Consider the following 21,158-nt stretch of genomic DNA (forward strand, 5'->3'; position numbering starts at 1 on the left):
AAGACGTTTTCCGACAATAACTTGCATAGTAGGCTTTAAAATTAGCACTTTTGAATTCGAACGTTCGAGTCCCATAGACGTCAATGGGGTTCTAAATGTTCGCGCGAACGATCGGTCCGTTCGAAGGTTCTGGTGCGAACCGAACGCGGGGGTGTTCGGCTCATCCCTACTCAAGAGTGCATGTTGCTGCAAATAGGAATTCCACAGTCAAGTTAAAGCAGTTGTCCTCCCTGTAATTAGTTGAATCTGGAGTATCCCACCACATCCCCTTCCCTATCCAAGTTCTCAAATAAAACATCAAAAACAACCAAAACCACTAGACTGTTTATTCAAGAAATTAGCCTAAGTGGGTGCATGGCTGTGGAAAATACTGCGTGCCTTGCTAAAGAGATAAAGCAAAAAAGAGTATTCAAGTGGCTCCTAAGAACAGATGTATCATAAATACAAATTACACCTGACCTTCATAAAATAAAAAAACAATAGGGTAACTTGCTCAAAATAAGTTTATTAATCAACGTTATAAATAAAAATTACGACATTTTGAGTACAGAAATCATTGTTCACAAAGAAATCTCACCCAGCACGCCATAATTTAAGCACAATAAGTTTAGTCATAAAGTTTAATTACATTGATTATATACAGTAATTAAATAACTAAACCCAAGAACAAAATTGTAATATATTGCAGCTTATCAGTCCTTAGAATATTTTCAGCAAGTCCAAAAATGCAATGCCTCGTGTCATTCCTCTAACCTTAACTGAAAACATAAAGAAGAATCCTTTTTTTTTCTATAATAACTACTAACTTCCTCATCCACCATATAATGGAGATGAATTATGACATGTTTGATGTCCAGCCTTGAGGACAACAATAGCTCCCTCCACATTTGCAGTGGAGCCACCTTTGGTTATTTTCAGTAACAGCAGGTAAACATAAAGAAAAAAAAAACACATCTAAGGACTGGCAAACCCCAATATCTTTTGTGCCTGGGTTTAACCACACTTTACAGTTGGAAACATTTTTGTATATTTTGCTTGTTTTTGATTAGGTGATCAAGTACTAATTATTATTACTTATTTTCCCATATGATTTTCCTCAACACTTCTGTGGATTTCGTTGATGTATTTGGACCTTTCTTTGTGCTCTGGGGGACTTGCTTTGTCACCTGTTTCCCACCTGGCTGTGATATTGGCTTAGACTTATTTGTCTCCTCTGAGCTAGTGTCAGGCTCTTTATTTTCAATAGACTCTGATCCTGATTCTTTGCTCTCTCTTTGTTGACCTTTGCTGTCCTTGGTCGGCTTTGTAGCCTTCTTTACTTTTACAGTGGTTTGAGGTATAGAGTTTGTCACATAAGGAACTTCTCCAATTCCTGGCATGTTGCTTTTCTTCAACATTTCTGTGGATTTCGTTGATGTATTTGGACCTTTCTTTGTGCTCTGGGGGACTTGCTTTGTTACCTGTTTCCCACCAGGCTGCGATGTTGGCTTAGACTTATTTGTCTCCTCTGAGCTAGTGTCAGGCTCTTTATTTTCGATAGACTCTGATCCTGATTCTTTGCTCTCTGTTTGTTGACCTTTGCTGTCCTTGGTCGGCTTTGTATTCTTCTTTACTTTTACAGTGGTTTGAGGTATAGAGTTTGTCACATAAGGAGTTTTTCCATCTTCTTCTTTACTGCAAACTGAGTCAGCACAGGAACACTTCTTGATATCAACAAAGCTGTATTTGATTATATTACCATTTGGACAGCCTAATTCAATGGTTACTATTTCTGTTTCTGTCTCCCGACAACAGCTACATTTGTGCTTTATAGATTTGGATTTTGCTGAGTACCTGAAAATAAACAAAATATGTATTTAGCATTCATTTATTCTCATGGTGTTGTCCAGCCATTAAACCAAATGTGACTTAACTGGGTACCCACTGTGCTCGCCCGGCACAACTGGGTGCTCACTGCGTGCTCCCAGCTAAGAGACTGAACTGTCAAAGACAGCTCTCAGCTTATAATAAAGATCAGGAGCCAATCACAATGGTCATATGATTAGGCAAACCTTCGAGCACATACAAGACAATCAAATTTAAAGCGCTCTTGACTTTAAATTCATTATTATGCATTATTTCTCCACTGTATCAAAAGAGGCAGCCATGGTAGTCACACAGACTGAACTTCAAACATGTCTGTCTTTGTTCATTTACATTATATGGTGGGTTAATGTGAACAGCAGCTTACAAAATAAAGCTACAGCCCTTTTTGCTTTCTTTTAAACTCCCAGGATGTGTACTTGCTGCAATTGTTCTTAGACTGAAAAGGTAAAAACAAATGCAGGCACTCCATTTAAGAACCGTAGGCTGCACTATATTACATGTATGCTTTCAGGGTTCATCCATGCTTTAATGTAATCAGCTCATGTACAGACTTAAGTAATATTTAATTTGGCCTCAGTGATTTTCTAAAATAAAAGCTTCCAATTTATACAGATGCAACTGTCATAAAAACAAAAACAAAAGAAAGCTCAGGCAGTCATCAATTTCATGTATTTTTGAAGATAGGATGATTTTTTTGCAATAACCCGTGTTAAGAGAGGTTTCAAGTATCTCGTAGGGGGTGGAGCATGAATCACATGAACAACAGCAGTTGGAGCCTCAGGCCTCGTACACACGACCGAGGAACTCATGGTAAATGAAACATCGTTTTCCTCTACGAGTTTCTTGTCAGGCTTGTAGAGAAACTTGACAAGCTTTCTTTGCGTACACACTGTCAAGACCAAATCTCCTCGTTCTCAAACGCGGTGACGTACAACACATACAACGGCTGGGGAAGTTCAATTCCACTGTCACAACCCTTGGGGCTGCTTTTGCTAATCTCATGTTACTGCGTGTTAAGTAAAAGTTTGGTAAGAGACGATTTGCACTTTTCATACAGTTACAGCGTGACAAATGTGCTATCTCCATTACAAACGCTACTTTTACCAAAGGTGCGCTCCCGTCTCATACTTTATTCTGAGCATTTTCTCGTCAAAAACCAGCCCGACGAGGAACACGACGAGGAAATTGAGACTCCCGTTGAGGAAAAAGAGAACTTTTTTTTCTCGTCTAGTTCCTCAACAGTTTTCTCGATGAAAAACATACACACGACCATTTTCCTCTGCAAAAAAGCTCTGCCACCAAGTTTCTTGATGGATTCTGACGAGGAAAACGGTCGTGTGTACGAGGCCTTAGTCTTATAACATGGGAGGACAATAACAAAACCATTGGCAAAAGAGGTATATATAGGCAACAGTGTTTATAAGTGCATAGGAACAATCAGGGGAAATTAACCAATTCTGTTGCACAGCAAAGCATTGCTATACAGGAGCAATGAGACAGATTATGGGGTACTTTCATTATAATTAGAAATTATGATTAATAATTTCTCTTTTTATTGCTCTACAGTAGCACTTTAATACAATGAAACCGGCCCCTGACCACTTGTGTGAAAATCTGTGTCATGTCAAGTGATAACTCTGTTTAAAAACTTTGCATACCTGATGCAGTTTGCTGCCAAGTATTGCAGCTGCAGGGGTTCCAAATACACAGAAAATGTGGCACGTTTCGAAATGAGAGACAGCCTGATTTATATGTGATTGTGTTGCCAATTTTCTTGGTAAATGTACCTAATTTTCTATTTATTTTAAACATGGTAAATAAGCAAGGGCCTGGTGATTGAGCTTAAATTAGAATTAAAGGGCAACATTTTTTTGGCAGAAAACAACAGCTCAGTGGGGGAGATTGCTGTACTAGTACAGCTGAGTTGCATGAAAAGAAAAAACTGCTAGTGTATACCAGGCTTTAGGGACCCCCGTCAGGTTTATTTTTGCCATCTGTGTCCCATTGGGAGATTGCCCTTCACTTTCTGCCACATAGCCAACACAGGAAGTGAGAGAAAACTCCTCTAGTGGATTTTCTCAAGTGAGGGAATCCCTGGTTGTCACCTAGGCCACCAGAACTAGTGTCCCCATTGGAAGATATCCCCACTCTTCCTGTTTCGGGAACAACACTTTACTTTCACTCTCAGTGCTCAGTGATAATGGTAAACAGGACAAATTTGCCTTTAATTATATTTTAATTATACACAGCAGTACCTTACTACTCATTAGCAATCAACATACCAGGAGTAGCTTTCACACCTCCCTTTGCAATAGGACATCTTTACAGGCTTCAGAGACTTGCAGCCATTCTGAAGGATGATCTCCTCAGTTTTTCCCTTCTGACACTTGGTTCTTTCTTGGACACCTGGATGAAATAACAGTGAAATCTGAATGTAAATGTTTATTTATTGTCATGACGATTCTTTCCATTTGTGTTTTTCCTGTCTGACATTCTAAAGAAATAATTGATACACTAGAAATACATTATTTGTTGATAATCACCACATTCAAATAATTTCAAATGAGTTTCTTCTTGTTCATAAAAAAAGTAACAAAATACACCAAATTCTTTTATTTTTATGATTTGTATGGCATCTCTTTACAAATGTGCATTTTGTAAACCATTGATAAAATGTATGTCTTGAAACACCCTAATATTGAATAGAGCCAGATGAAATACTTACAAGTTAGGCAACATCCTTTACTGTCTTTCCCAATTGTTCCCTGAAAAGAGAGATATGATAGTAGTATTGGAGCTTATGGATTATTATTGTGTTTATTGTTAGGCTAGCAATACACAGATAAATCTTTCCATTCTCAATTATGCTGTCCATAGATGGTCAAATCTCAGCCGGTTCAGCAGGGACAAGCCAAGATTCCAACCATCTATGGGCAGGCTGATTGTACCCAAGTTGATCCATTGATCGACTTGGGAATAACCAGCATGTCAGATTCTTACATGCAATTACTGCCAATGGCTAAAGCTGCTAGCAACGATCACTATGTTCTTATGGCAGGGGCGGCTTCCTGCACTCCCCCCCCCCTCAGCCTGGGAAAACACAACATTTCCATGGGACATAGTCACCCATCAACACTGACTGTGTTGATGGGAGAATCACGCAATTATTGCATTATTTATGGCCTGCCTAAGCACTGTGGATGGAGAAATCACTGCTGCCATCAACTGTATAAAACTGAACAGCGACTACATCTGAGTGGATGCAGTCACTGTTCAGATGACAATTTTCCACCCACCTCCTAAATATATATATATATATATATATATATATATATATATATATATATATATATATATATATATATATATATAAAAATAGATGGTGAATGAATGAATACAAATTATTTATTGTATGTAATAAATATTCTGTAAATTTACAGAACTCAATGGCAAAATATATAAAGAACTGGATGGTGACTGGATAAAAGATTGTTCTGCAAAAAACATACTGTAGGTAATCGGGTAGATATTTATCAGTTATGTTTAAACTGAATAGAAAAGTTAAGCTGGCCATACATTATGCCATTTTCTTGACCATTTTTCAATGTCCTATAGATCTACCTTCAGCTATGTAGTACAAGGGCCTGCCTGATTGCATACCAATTGAAAGCGTTTAGATTTGACCTCATATTATATAGTTTTGGTAAATCTTAAGGAAAATTGTACAAGCAAGTTAATAATGTATGACAAGCCTTACTTTTGTGACTATTAATTGAATAATTGATAAATATGTGTCAAACTGAATGATAATTAGCTGAAGGTTTACTTTATGTTAATGGGATTGATTTACCTAAAGAGTAGAGGTTGTGCACTTAGCAAAATGAAGCAAGATGAAACTGTGTTCACTTTAAATGCTCAATCAAGTGCAAGGGAAATAAAAAAAGATTTTGGTTGCACATGAATGGATAATTGAAGTGAACACAGCCTCACTTTGCTAAGTGAATAGTCTGCATTGGTAATAAGTCAAATGCTTACAAGTTGTCACTATGTCAATACTTACCGGTACACAGTCATCCAGGTTGATCTTTGGACATGATCTTTTGGATGCCACACTCAATAATTTGCCTTTATTTTTCACACATTCATACTCTGTACAGTTATCTCCAGGATGTGACCAGGTTTTTCCAGGCTAAGAAAAGCACAAACAAATGTGTAGGCAAAAAAATCCTCAGTAGATCTGACAAGTTTTGCATAGCCTAAAATCGACAGCACTTACATTAAGTAGGTAAGTGGAGTTATCAGGAAGATCCATGATACACTGAGTCTGTACACAGGTTCCACAACATTGTCCAGGAACTTTTTGGTAAGTAAAGCCCTAGAGGATACAACACAGGGATTGTCACTTAAAATGTAGCTTCCAGGGAGGATCTTGAGTATGTTACATCTCTGAGACTTACCTCTGCACATTTGATGCTACACAAAACTGGAGTGCAGTTTATATTGTGCATTTCCGAAGTCATATTCATAGTGCCATCACACATGCACATTTCACAGGGGTTGGAAGAAGGAACAATTCCACCTGGCTAAAACATGATAAAACATAATAAAGTAAAAATTTGATCAAAGTACATCTAAAGAAAGCAATATAACCAACAAAGCCTGATCCAGAGGAGATGGGTAACAGTTTTTGTTACCTGGTACTCTGTTCCATTATGAACACAGACATCTTTCGGAACTGTGGAGAAATAATCAAAAGAAATGTATATGTTATGGACAAAACATATTTAGTACATCTATCCAATACAGGTACACCTACGCTTTATCCCTTAAAATGCATCAAGAAGAAAAAAATAACTGTTGATCTGCCAATATTCCAGTGTGCTTTTAAATACTTATCCAGTGTTGTCATCAGTGGTGGCCGGTCCACAAGTGGTGTCCCCCCAGTCCACACAATCCTCGCATTATGTGTGTGGCTGTGCACTGTGCAGGGCGCCGAACCAACGGGTCTCCATCAGGTCCATCACCCCCTCACAAGCACATGACCAAAACCTGAGGCCCCAATTGGCCTGTTTCATGTTGTCCTCGGGGCGCAGAGCACCTCCCACCCTGCAGTACCAGCGAATCAACACTCACCATCAGCTTCTGGCTTCCCACCTCAGTCAATCAGGACAGGAGGCCAAAGACCCAGAACCTAGAAAGAACACAAAAGCCACGTCGCCGGGCACCAGGGGAGCCGTGACCACTGGAGGGCTCCGCCCATAGAAGAAGTGCGGACCTGGAGGGGCCCGCCCGCGCCCCCAATTTTCCCAGAACCACCCTCCACTGGTTGTTATTCCTGCCTGCTGAACAACAGAGCTCCACCTATCCACACCCCCTGTCACTCTCTTTGCATACAGAGGCCTGGATTCACAAAGCACTTACGCCGACGTATCTACAGATACATGTAAGTGTCAATGTGCGCCGTCGTATCTATGCGCCGTACCCATAGAACTAGATACGCCTGAAATTAGGCTTCATCCGACTGACGTAAGTTTCCTACGCCATCGTATCTTGGGTGCATATTTACGCTGGCCGCAAGGGGCGCTCCCCATTGATTTACGTGTCGAATATGCAAATGACTGAGATACGCCGATTTATGAACGTTGCAGTAATATACGCCGTTTACGTCCGGCGTAAAGTTATTCCACATATAGGAGGCGCATCCCATGCAAAGGTATGGACAACGGAACAGCCGTCGTATTTTACGTCGTTTACGTAGTACTACGTGAATAGGGCTGGGCGTAGGTTACGTTCAGTGATTCGACGTATCTTAGGCGTTCGTTCCGACGTGATTCTGAGCATGCGCACTGGGAAGCGTCCACGGGATGTTCGGCCCATGATTTGCATGGGGTCACGGTTCATTTAAATGGATCACGCCCACCGTCCACCTACTTTGAATTAGGCAGGCTTACGCCGAATAATTTACATTACGCTGGCGCAACGTAGGGAGCAAGTGCTTTGTGAATACTCTGCTTGCCTCTCTGTGTTACGTTGGCGTAGCGCATATGAGATGCGCTACGCCGGCAGAAAGATGCGTCGATCTACGTGAATCCAGGCCATTGTCTTCTTATGCAGCAAAATAAAGTTGTTGCCTGGACACCAAAGAGCCAGTCTGCACACTGAGGTTGGTTTGCTAAAGGTAAATAGTATGTTCACTTTGCAAGTAAAGTTTTGCTTTGCGTGAGAATTTTCCAAGCGCTTAGTGAATGTGGTGACATGTCACATTGTAAAGAATATCCACTCACGTGCAAGAAAAATTAAAAGAAAAACCATCTTTGCCTGTATGGAAGCCAGCAGAGATTAAATTAATTCACTAAGCTCTGGCGAAAATGCACATGCAAACTTCCCTTGCAAAGTGAACAGTCTTTAGTAGACCATGCCTACATAAAACTGAGCTCCCAGCAGCAACCTCTTTAGGAATTTTATAGGCCACACTGAATAGTGAAAACTGTTTCTCCCTATAGGAACATGGTGGAGGAAACACATGCCGAGGAATGCTCTACAGTGGGATATTTGGGGGCACAATTAGGTAATGACTGAACATATAATATGGATTGAACAGACTATTTTCATAATACTGGAAACTCAATATTCATGTTAGAGAAAGGAGACAATCACTTACCACATTCGTAGACTGGACAGCAACCTCCTGCATTCATCTGCAGCACAGCTTCATAGCCAGGCTCACAAACTACTTTTACATCGGAACACAGACTGATGTTGCAACCTGTTAGCAGGAAGAAGAACAACTGATCATTCACTCTATACATTGTAATGGAGAAACAGGAAGATTAGTCATAAACAAAGGGATTCTGTCATAGGGATCTGCCATTTCACTTTATCTGTGGAGTCCATATTTCTTAAAAACACTTTAAAACAAGGCCTCATTTATTAATTTTCAAACTGCAAACTGATATCATTTTTTTTTCTAGGAAGAGTAGGAATGAAGTTTGTGTTTTCAAATTGAAAACTTTCAGCTGAAAGGTTTGCAACCAGAAATAGGGAGCAATCTATAATGCATTTAAGACACAAATAGGAAAAATGAAAAAGAGACAGACAAATACACTCCCTAAAGAGTTAACTGCATCATTTATTAAAGTTAAAGCATGTATCAAAAAGTACCAATAGATATAAAAAGCCAAGTCCCCTATCTAATATAGGTAATAAAACCAAAACCTTCCCCACATATATTTCCAGTGACGGAATATACAGCTGACTATAATGTAGTTAAGAGCCTTTTACCTGGTCAATTATCAAAGTCAATAATTTAAAAAAATGGGTAACCCAACCCTTCTGTTAAGAAGGGGGGCTCACAGCAGCCATATTGTTGAGCTTGTGTTAGACCTATGTAGGGAAACCAACTTTTTATTCTTTCTTATTCTTGTACCCCATGGCAGTGCCCAGCTTTCTGTGCATTTTGTTTAAAAATAGCTTGCTTGCTTATTAGCCCTACAAATGGGTGAAATCGAATAACAAGATTCCCCCCTCTATAAACTTTAATGGGGTTTATCTCAAAGTGAACCAATGCAGATTCACTCATCACTAGACTGAGAATATGTAAACCCAACATTTCATATTTCAGATATGTGCCTGCTGTACCATGTACTTGTATGAAAAATATCCTGTTCTCTTAGCATTACTTCCTTTGTGTGAAATCCCTGGTGTTCCTGCCAGTCCCTTTGCTTTCCAATTAATAACTGACCACACTAGGCATGGTAGCACCCTGGTCAGTTTTCTAACTGTGCTAGAACTTAGCCTACTCTCCTCCAATGATCAAACTTCTGCTGACATGGCCCCTCTGCACAACAAATCACTGGGAAGATCGTTGTTCTGCTGTTTCTCCTCCCCCAGCTTTTTGAGCTGTTTATGCAACAGAGAACAGAGAATATGTGATCACTTATAATAAAGGGGAAACATTGGTATTTATGATGTTTTTCATACTTATAAATAATACATTGTATATACATATACAATGCCTTTCATTTTAATTTTAAACTGAATGGATTGCTTTAGAAGGTAAGGGTTTACATAAAGGCGTGCGCACAGGGGGTGCCTGGGCACACCTTATTTACCTAGTGCACATTAGCATTATTGCTCTGTGTTCTAGCCGGGAGAGGGAAAAGATCCCCCTCTTACCTGCCACAAGAGAATTCTTTACACAGTTCCCATTCATTGGGCCAGCAGGTAGATTATTGCCAGGGCCAAATACATGTAGACACACACATGCATGTGTGTTTGAGCTTTGGGGTGCACACCCTAATGCTATAGGCTGCAAACACCTATGGGTTTAATTATACTTTAATGGAGAGCAGATCTTGGCAGAGTGCCAACCTTGCTAATGTAAAACAAACAGCAGTTTTTTTTAATCTTTAAAAGCAGATCTCTATGAAATTACAAACTGACTGAAACTGACTTTAGAGTCTTTGCTGTAAACTTTTAGGTTCTTTAAAATATACTTACTTTACCTTATAAGCAGCTAGAGAGGTTATTGGGGACTTGTTTGAAAGTACTTTTATTTTTTGTAAAGAAAATATAAAAATTTTAGTAGTCTGGTCACTTGTACATTTTCACTATGCTTTGAATTTACAACCACCACTGTACTTACGGCATTCTGTGATATGACAGCAGGGGTTCGATGAGTCGAGTACAGAAACCGGCATAGATCCTTCTTCAGTACAGGATGCAGGAGTAGACATTGGACAGGATTTTGCTGCACACTGCACACTCATTGTTGCATTATCACACATACAGGTCTGACAGTTGCTTTCCCATGTTTCTCCCGGCTGCAAGTAAATGAACGTCAATACATACTACATTGTTCACAGTCTTATCTGCCACATATTTGTTTCCGATTATATAACTCTTATATTCCTTACCTCTCTAGGCATTCCATCTGGGCCAGTACATCCTGCATGAACAAAGAGTATATTTATAACTATGCAGAGCAGTCAATTAGATCCTGAATACTTTAACTAGATGGAAAACTACATACCGCAACTGGTTACACATTTGTCTGATATGGTGTTGAATTTTGTAGTGCCCTCAGGACAGTAGCATCCTTCTAAGAAATCTGTGGTCTTGTTATAGAATTCATTATTGTACCTAAAAGTAAAAACAGAAGTTAGAGCAAAAAAACAAAACAAAATCCCAACAAAAAGCAACAAAAAAATACACTTACTCTGAGTTACAGGTGGGTTCTACAGCAGGCCCACATGGTTTGTATATGAGGTGTGAGGAACAGTTCTTGGCTGTATAAAGATAAATAAGTTATCTTTATTTGTGTAATATGCAAGAAACTAGGAATTTAAATGCAAAGCATAACTGGTTCTTATGACTGAATTTATACTTACGACATGCGCCATTAGTGCTATCTCTCCAGTCGATGCAAACACCTTCAATTCCACAAAGCCTAGCATAGCTTTGTAAACTGGAGCACAAAACCTCGCCTTCTGTTTTGGTGCAGCCATCACTAACACAAGCTTGATAGAATGGCTCTGGTGGTACTACTTTATGGCATTCCTTGAAGACACTATGGAAATTTCCAAAAGGCTTTAGTGTAAATTAATGTGGCACAATCTTCAAAGTCAACTACAATAACTTATGCGGCTTTAACTACACTGTTATAATGTGTCTTCATTGATTGCACGGTTTCCTCATATTTAAAATGTTGCCCAAATCTTTACATGACTTCAATTATTCCTAAAGTAAAAAAAAGCTCACCTGCTCAGAATAACCATGCAGACTTCAGGGGTGTTGCAGGGTTCCTCTGTTGTTTGGACTGAGGTGGAAAATGTTGATGGAAGTAGAAACACTTCCGTTGATGGAACTACAGTTGGTAGAGTTTGAGGTACACTGGACGAGTGAGTGGAAAAGTATGTGGATCGAAGGGGAGAGTAAGATAATGTTGGCTGGTTACTAACAGTGGGGGCACTGGTGGTGATGGAACTGCATGATGACGAGTCCTGATTTGGTACTCCCCAATGTCCTGCCATCTCAGTACACGATGAAGCCTGCTGTCCGTTAGGCAAAATACAATCATCTGCTCGACTGTTAGAACACTTTCCTATTGAAATTAGGTGCATTTATTAGTATGAATGATTATATAATTCAGCACAAACAGAAAAAATCCAACATTTTGGATACTTACCACAATGACCTTCAGTATTGCCAGAGAACTTGTTGATTGGCAACCTGACAGTGAAACTAAGAACATTGAAGGACATGTATGCTCCAATTTCTGGTATCTCCACTACCATAAAAATGCCTGAGGATGTAATAGTTATACCATTTTTGTTGATTGCAGGGTATACTCTTTCATTGTTGATGTAAATCTGTAACATATATACAAAAATGTTAGGTAAAAATGGGAATAGTTAGTGAGAAATAAGTAACAAAACCGTAAAATTAAAATAAAGTACTGGCTGAAATGCAAAGTGTATGTTACCTCTAACAATTAACATTTCTTATTTGCTATCTTTTATGTATGCCATAGACAGCGCGAGCCATACCCGTCAGGAGAAGACAGTGATTATTGCTAGTTGCTATAGCAGCCGCTAACAATAATTGCAAGTAAAATCCAACAGGCTGGTTGTACCCAAGTTGATCGCTCGATTAACTTGGTACATTTAACCTGCCTGTAGACAGTTTGAATCTCAGGCGGTTCCTGCTGAATGGCCAGCCTTAGTCTTTGAAATAAACCATATTTTGTTATATCTGTGTAAAAATAACTGTTGATCGTGTTAGAAATTTAGAGCTGTCCTCTGTCCTGTGCACACTTTCAGTGTTATCTCAAGGAGCCTAATTAGCCCTACCATTTTCTATCTTCACTACAGAAAAAGTTGTTCCTATGTGCAGATGAGGGCAGTGGAAAGAGAGTCAGTAGGTTAACAAAAGACACTTGGGCCGAGATAACACCATGAAAATGCCATGTGCTGTCAGCCCACAACAAGAAAGTAGGAGCAGAGTGCATTTTTGGCACATCACCAGGTATTTTTCTGTGTGTATATATTGGAGAGATATACTGCATATCCACTTCCCGCCCGTTCAATGGTCAATTGACATCCGGGAAGTGGTCGGAAATCCTGACTGGACGTCTATTGATGTCCTGCAGGATTTCATGCCGGCGCGCGCCACGATCGGTGATGCGGGGTGTCAGTCTGACACACTGCATCTCCGATCTCGGTAAAGAGCCTTCAGCGGAGGCTCTTTACCACGTGATCAGCCGTGTCCAATCACGGCTGATCACGATGTAAACAGGAAGAGCCGTTGATCGGCTCTTCCTCACTCGTGTCTGACAGACGCGAGTAGAGGAGAGCCGATCGGCGGCTCTGCTGACAGGGGGGGCTCGCGCTGATTGTTTATCAGCGCAGCCCCCCCTCAGATCGCCACACTGGACCACCAGGGGGTGCCCCCCGGTGCTCAATAGAGCACAGATTGATAAAAAAAAAAAACAATAAATAAAAAAAAAAATTGAATACAATCAGTGCACACAAATAGGCACTGACTGGCAACATGGGCACTGACTAATGATGCCCAGCAATGCCATAAGTGCCACCCCTCAGTGTCACCCAATTTCCATCAGTGCCCACCCAGTGTCCATCAGTGCCACCTCTTAGTGCCCATCTATGCCCAGTGCCTATCTGTGCCACCCATAATTGCCCATCAGTGCCACCTATCAGTGCCGTCCATGAGTGCCCATCAGTGCCGCCAAAGAGTGCCCAGTGCGCCTATGAGTGCCGCCTATGAGTGCCCATCAGTGCCGCCTATGAGTGCCCATCAGTGTCGCATACCTGCGCCGCCTATCAGTGCCCATCAGTGCCGCCTATCGGTGCCCATCAGTGCCGCCTATCGGTGCCCACCAGTGCCACCTCATCGGTGCCCATCAGTGCCACCTCATTGGTGCCCATCAGTGCTGCCATATCAGTGCCCATAATTGAAGAAGAAAACGTACTTATTTACAAAAAAAAATTACAGAAAAAAATAAAAACTGATTTTTTTTCAAAAATGTCGGTCTTTTTTTAGTTGTTGCGCAAAAAATAAAAATCGCAGAGGTGATCAAATACCACCAAAAGAAAGCTCTATTTGTGGGAACAAAATGATAAAAATTTCATTTGGGTACAGTGTAGCATGACCGCGCAATTGTCATTCAAATTGCGACAGTGCTGAAAGCTGAAAATTGGCTTGGGCGGGAAGGTGCGTAAGTGCCTGCTATGGAAGTAGATATGTATTATTTTTGCCATGACATAATGTCCAGCAAATCACTATGATAGGTTTACAGTTTATCAAACTACAAATCTATTTAGAAGGTGGAATTCATTACCTTGTTTGTTATTCGGTTGAGCAAAGATTGAGAGGTCAGGACGATCGTATCATTATTGTACATAATACGAAGGGACTTAACACAAGATGGGTCTTCTGGGTCACAAGCGAAATTATCGATATAAACCCGAAAGTGGTCGAAGACTGGAGTAATTTGCTGAACAAGGATATATGTGCATTGTCCATTAAAAGCATAGTAGGTACCATCAAAGGTGACATAATGGGATGTTCCCCAACCACCACAGACACCTAAGGGCATAAAAAAGGAGAACTTAGCACATGTTACAGCAAATTAAATAAATCATTACATGCAGCAAAATAATTCTACTCTGTAGGACTCACAATCACACTCGTTCTGATAGCAGCAGCCACTCTCATCAAATGTTTTCCTGGGCTTTAAACGGTTGGCACAGACCACATTTTTAACTGGTGCACACTCTTTTTTGTTTACGACAATATTGTTTTGACCAATACAGGTAGCATGGGTACATTGATCTATCATCCAGGTTTCATTCACCTGTGTAGAAAAAAAAAGAATTACAATGGACACATTTTGTCCTTTTGTAGGAACTTAATCTTAAAGTGATTGTAAAGGCTGAAGGTTTCTTACCATCATTCATTCTATGAAAAAACATTCTGTGTGTTGCTCCCCCCACCCCAACCCCCCACAATACTCAGCTCTCTCTTGATCCAGCGATGTTCTCGGGAGTCTCAGCTTTCCCAGGACTCCCTCTCCTCATTGGCTGAGACAAACCTTTAATACCACTTTAATTTCAAGAATTCTATATATGAGATTGTGGTCATTCCACAAAAATGTTTGCTGTTGTTACAGTAGGATTAGGGGGAGTTCTTTGCTGTTGAGTTAGGACAGAAGTGAAGTTATTATAAGGGTTGTTGTATTCAGTGTTGACTTGCAAGGGAATGCCATATTTTCTATTCAATGCTCAAAGGGATACAGAGTGAAATAGCTAACATCGCCCACGCTACAAAAGATGGCACTGTAATTGAAAGCAAGAGCTACAATAACCCCTGTGCTAATTGCAGTATTTGTTGTGTGTCAGTGCTGTAATAATGGGCAACTGAACAGAGGAATACCCTTCTTGGACTAGTACCACCAAACTGACCTGGTATAACAGTAGAACCTGCTGCAAATGATCACACTTTTCTTTGGTGGGATGCCCTGTTCATCCTGGAGATGGGCTATTGTGCTAAACCTGCTATATAAACCCTGCTAGTTGAAAATATCCTTAAAGGCTGAATAGAACAAGGGAATAGCAGTATACTGAGAAATACAAAAGTGACCCAGCGCACAATCAAGCTCATCAACACAATATTGCTAGAATACATTTTCTATGTATTCACCAAGTTTACCTTGACTAATCTCACCTGCTCTGGCAGTAGCAACCCAGCAGGCAAAACATGGAATTTGAGTGCAGGTATGAATGTGTGACGTCTTCCATTATGCACTGACCATCACAAGTCTTCTCTGTGTGTGACCAGTCATGCATTGCCAGTAGTACTTAACATACTAGTATTTCTATAAAGTGCTTACATATGCCTACTTGAAGCATGTACAGAGCTTTTAGGTCTATTGGATTGGCAGGTCCCTATTTTATTACTTTTGGTTTGCATAAACAATAATTTAAAAATGTCCATTTGCATGAAAGTGATGTTACAGATGAAAACTAGATATGTCCTTACCTTTCTTGGAGGCATAACTGCACTACAGCCAGGAGTTGGGGTGCTCGCTGAGCTGACACTTGATGCTGAAGTCTTCGTCTGTGCAGTCTTAGTGCTTGTTGTGGGTGTTTTTGTTGTGCTTCCTGTCTTTGAGGTGATAGTGGTGGCAGTGCTAACAGTCACCGTTTTAGCAGTTTTGGTGCTGCTTGACACAGTAGGTGCAGTAGAACAAGGTTCACTATATCTCTCTACCTGACACTTGTCATTGCATCGTGCGTAGAAGCACCAGCCTTCATTGTCTGTTGTGTTATATAGAACATTACCTGAAAACAAACAAATAATATTTAGAACAACAATAACTAAAGGTCAGGAAGGCTACAATGCAGCAATACATACTCTTTTGCTAGGCAATGTGAACAACCAATAAAATGTATCACCTTGGAGAAAGACTACAAACATATCCCAATTTCCACATCCACATTACAATGAAGGAAAGGGCAAGGGTTGTTTAATTCACAAAAGATAGCTGGGAAGGTTGACAGCATTGTTTAGGTTCAGTACACTGGAGATTACAAGGATACTGAATTTCTATCAGGACCAGCAGGCAAATTTCTATCAGGACCAGAATTTCTATCAGGACCTGGAGGGACTGCTGCACAGAGAAGGTGTTTTACCTTTTTAAGGTAAAAAAAAAAAACTTGAGCCTTTAGAACCACTTTGACTTAAATATTATAGATTTGGTGGGAGAACAATTACCAATGCATCTGGTGAAGAATTAGTCATCTCCTCCCCTCCTTGCCGGTCTCTTGCCATTTGAGCAAGAAGTTCCCCGTTAAAATCAATGAATTCTCACAACAATGATAGAGAAAGCTGTGTGTAAACTGTGTGAAAATGAACTAAGTAGTATCTCATTAACCCTGTACCTTATAAGTTCCTGTAAATTTTCAATTTTTTTTAACACTAACTGCTATGACATTTACATTTTTTCCTTCATGAAGCCTACAGTATATACACTGTTAATTGTACTCCACCACTTCAGCTTTATCTCTCAGTACATGTCTAATTTTCACAGCTATTTTTAAATGCTTCTGGTTAACTTGCCACAATCTCATTTGTAAAAGAAAACTCTCATTCATATTATATTGTTCCTAAGACTTGGGATTTTGGTTCTAGTCCATACATTGATTATATACATCTTTTTGAAAACATGTAGAATTGGAATAGTGACACTTAAATTCAAATGTTTGTACAAACTAAAAAAAATACTTACCAGGAGAAACTATAGTTCCGTTAAAATTGCACATACACCTGGTGGTAGAAAATGATTCCGTGCCTGCTGTAACTGGTCTTGATGTCTTGGAAACAGTGCTTTCAGTGCTATGACTTCCAAATGTAGATAAAGTTGATTGTTTAGTTGACATAGGTTGTTGAGAACTGAATGTTTCCCTGGTGGTCGCTGCTGTGTTCTCAGTGGTTTTAATAGAAATTGGTCTATGGGAGGTGGATATTTTAACTTCAGATTCTGTAGTTGATCTGTGGGACGCAGATGTAGTCTTTGTTGTTATAGGCTTACTTGATGTGGACTTGTGCTCAGATGTAACTTCTCCTGAATCTGTAGACATTTTAGTAGTTTTAACAGAAATTGATCCATGGGAGGTAGATTTTTTACCTTCGGATTCTGTAGTTGATTGGGGAGATGCAGTGCTTACTTTATGAGATGTAGCTTTGGTTGTTATAGGCTTATTTGATGTAGGCCAGTGAGCAGATGTCACTTCACCAGATTCTGTAGATGTTTTGGTGGTTTTCAAAGAAATTGGTCCATGGGAAGTGGATTTTTCATGTTCAGATTCTGTAGTTGATTTATGGGATGCAGTGCTTACTTTATGAGATGTTGCCTTGGTTGTAACAGGCTTCACAGATGTAGACTTGTGAGCAGAAGTCACTTCCCCAGATTCTGTAGACATTTTAGTGGTTTTAACCAAAATTGATCCATGGGAGGTGGATTTTTTACCTTCGGATTCTGTAGTTGATTGGGGAGATGCAGTGCTTACTTTATGAGATATAGCTGTGGTTGTTATATGCTTGCTTGATGTAGACCTGTGGGCAGATGTCACTTCACCAGATTCTGTAGATGTTTTAGTGGTTTTCAAAGAAATTGGTCCATTGGAAGTGGATTTTTCATGTTCAGATTCTGTAGTTGATTCATGAGATGCGGTGCTTACTTTATGAGATGTTGCCTTGGTTGTAATAGGCTTCACAGATGTAGACTTGTGAGCAGAAGTCACTTCCCCAGATTCTGTAGACATTTTAGTGGTTTTCAAAGAAATTGGTCCATGGGAAGTGGATTTTTCATGTTCAGATTCTGTAGTTGATTTATGGGATGCAGTGCTTACTTTATGAGAGGTTGCCTTGGTTGTAATAGGCTTCATAGATGTAGACTTGTGAGCAGAAGTCACTTCCAAAGATTCTGTAGACATTTTAGTAGTTTTATTAGAAATTGGTCTATGGGAGGTGGATTTTTCATGTTCAGGTTCTGTAGTTGATCTGTGGGATGCAGTGCTTACTTTATGAGATGTAGTCTTTGTTGTTATAGGCTTACTTGATGTGTACTTGTGCTCAGATGTAACTTCCCCAGAATCTGTAGAAATTTTAGTGGTTTTAACAGAAATTGATCCATGGGAGGTGGATTTTTTACCTTCGGATTCTGTAGTTGATTTGGGAGATGCAGTGCTTACTTTATGAGATGTAGCTGTGGTTGTTATAGGCTTACTTGATGTAGACCTGTGGGCAGATGTCACTTCATCAGTTTCTGTAGATGTTTTAGTGGTTTTCAAAGAAATTGGTCCATGGGAAGTGGATTTTTCATGTTCAGATTCTGTAGTTGATTCATGGGATGCAGTGCTTACTTTATGAGATGTTGCCTTGGTTGTAATAGGCTTCACAGATGTAGACTTGTGAGCAGAAGTCACTTCCCCAGATTCTGTAGACATTTTAGTGGTTTTCAAAGAAATTGGTCCATGGGAAGTAGATTTTTCATGTTCAGATTCTGTAGTTGATTTATAGGATGCAGTGCTTACTTTATGAGATGTAGTCTTTGTTGTTATAGGCTTACTTGATGTGGACTTGTGCTCAGATGTCACTTCCCCAGATTCTGTAGACATTTTAGTGGTTTTCAAAGAAATTTGTCCATGGGAAGTGGACTTTTCATGTTCAGATTCTGTAGTTGATTTATGGGATGCAGTGCTTACTTTATGAGATGTTGCCTTGGTTGTAATAGGCTTCACAGATGTAGACTTGTGAGCAGAAGTCACTTCCCCAGATTCTGTAGACATTTTAGTGGTTTTAATAGAAATTGGTCTATGGGAGGTGGATTTTTCATGTTCAGGTTCTGTAGTTGATCTGTGGGATGCAGTGCTTACTTTATGAGATGTAGTCGTTGTTGTTATAGGCTTACTTGATGTGGACTTGTGCTCAGATGTAACTTCCCCTGAATCTGTAGACATTTTAGTGGTTTTAACAGAAATAGATCCATGGGAGGTGGATTTTTTACCTTCGGATTCTGTAGTTGATTTGGGAGATGCAGTGCTTAATTTATGAGATGTAGCTGTGGTTGTTATAGGCTTGCTTGATGTAGACCTGCGGGCAGATGTCACTTCACCAGATTCTGTAGATGTTTTAGTGGTTTTCAAAGAAATTGGTCCATGGGAAGTGAATTTTTCATGTTCAGATTCTGTAGTTGATTTATGGGCTGCAGTGCTTACTTTATGAGATGTTGCCTTGGTTGTAATAGGCTTCACAGATGTAGACTTGTGAGCAGAAGTCACTTCCCCAGATTCTGTAGACATTTTAGTGGTTTTCAAAGAAATTGGTTCATGGGAAGTGGATTTTTCATGTTCAGATTCTGTAGTTGATTTATGGGATGCAGTGCTTACTTTATGAGATGTAGTCTTTGTTGTTATAAGCTTACTTGATGTGGACTTGTGCTCAGATGTAACTTCCCCTGAATCTGTAGACATTTTAGTGGTTTTAACAGAAATAGATCCATGGGAGGTGGATTTTTTACCTTCGGATTCTGTAGTTGATTTGGGAGATGCAGTGCTTAATTTATGAGATGTAGCTGTGGTTGTTATAGGCTTGCTTGATGTAGACCTGTGGGCAGATGTCACTTCACCAGATTCTGTAGATGTTTTAGTGGTTTTCAAAGAAATTGGTCCATGGGAAGTTGATTTTTCATGTTCAGATTCTGTAGTTGATTCATGGGATGCGGTGCTTACTTTATGAGATGTTGCCTTGGTTGTAATAGGCTTCACAGATGTAGACTCGTGAGCAGAAGTCACTTCCCCAGATTCTGTAGACATTTTAGTGGTTTTCAAAGAAATTGGTCCATGGGAAGTGGGGTTTTCATGTTCAGATTCTGTAGTTGATTTATGGGATGCAGTGCTTACTTTATGAGATGTTGCCTTGGTTGTAATAGGCTTCACAGATGTAGACTTGTGAGCAGAAGTCACTTCCCCAGATTCTGTAGACATTTTAGTGGTTTTAATAGAAATTGATCTATGGGAGGTGGATTTTTCATGTTCAGGTTCTGTAGTTGATCTGTGGGATGCAGTGCTTACTTTATGAGATGTAGTCTTTGTTGTTATAGGCTTACTTGATGTGGACTTGTGCTCAGATGTAACTTCCCCTGAATCTGTAGACATTTTAGTGGTTTTAACAGAAATAGATCCATGGGAGGTGGATTTTTTACCTTCGGATTCTGTAGTTGATTTGGGAGATGCAGTGCTTAATTTATGAGATGTAGCTGTGGTTGTTATAGGCTTGCTTGATGTAGACCTGTGGGCAGATGTCACTTCACCAGATTCTGTAGATGTTTTAGTGGTTTTCAAAGAAATTGGTCCATGGGAAGTGGATTTTTCATGTTCAGATTCTGTAGTTGATTTATGGGATGCAGTGCTTACTTTATGAGATGTTGCCTTGGTTGTAATAGGCTTCACAGATGTAGACTTGTGAGCAGAAGTCACTTCCCAGATTCTGTAGACATTTTAGTGGTTTTAATAGAAATTGGTCTATGGGAGGTGGATTTTTCATGTTCAGGTTCTGTAGTTGATCTGTGGGATGCAGTGCTTACTTTATGAGATGTAGTCTTTGTTGTTATAGGCTTACTTGATGTGGACTTGTGCTCAGATGTAACTTCCCCTGAATCTGTAGACATTTTAGTGGTTTTAACAGAAATAGATCCATGGGAGGTGGATTTT

General features: G+C 39.8%; 1 protein-coding gene across 1 annotated transcript in view; it reads right to left on the reverse strand.

The window, feature by feature from the left end:
• Positions 1-485: 485 nt before the first annotated feature.
• The window catches only part of LOC120916785 (mucin-5AC-like), a 67,417-nt gene continuing 46,744 nt past the window's right edge, over positions 486-21,158 (reverse strand). Inside the window, 20 exon segments of the mRNA XM_040327722.1 lie at positions 486-1,833; positions 4,149-4,272; positions 4,592-4,631; positions 5,927-6,055; positions 6,143-6,241; positions 6,324-6,449; positions 6,561-6,601; positions 8,528-8,632; positions 10,511-10,688; positions 10,782-10,813; positions 10,898-11,007; positions 11,084-11,153; positions 11,256-11,434; positions 11,626-11,968; positions 12,053-12,236; positions 14,225-14,472; positions 14,566-14,740; positions 15,925-16,226; positions 17,174-20,923; positions 20,926-21,157. Coding sequence (XP_040183656.1) covers positions 1,071-1,833; positions 4,149-4,272; positions 4,592-4,631; positions 5,927-6,055; positions 6,143-6,241; positions 6,324-6,449; positions 6,561-6,601; positions 8,528-8,632; positions 10,511-10,688; positions 10,782-10,813; positions 10,898-11,007; positions 11,084-11,153; positions 11,256-11,434; positions 11,626-11,968; positions 12,053-12,236; positions 14,225-14,472; positions 14,566-14,740; positions 15,925-16,226; positions 17,174-20,923; positions 20,926-21,157 — 7,230 coding nt within the window. The 3' untranslated portion in view covers positions 486-1,070.

This window comes from Rana temporaria, chromosome 11 (assembly GCF_905171775.1).
Source record: "Rana temporaria chromosome 11, aRanTem1.1, whole genome shotgun sequence".
NCBI lineage: Eukaryota > Metazoa > Chordata > Amphibia > Anura > Ranidae > Rana > Rana temporaria.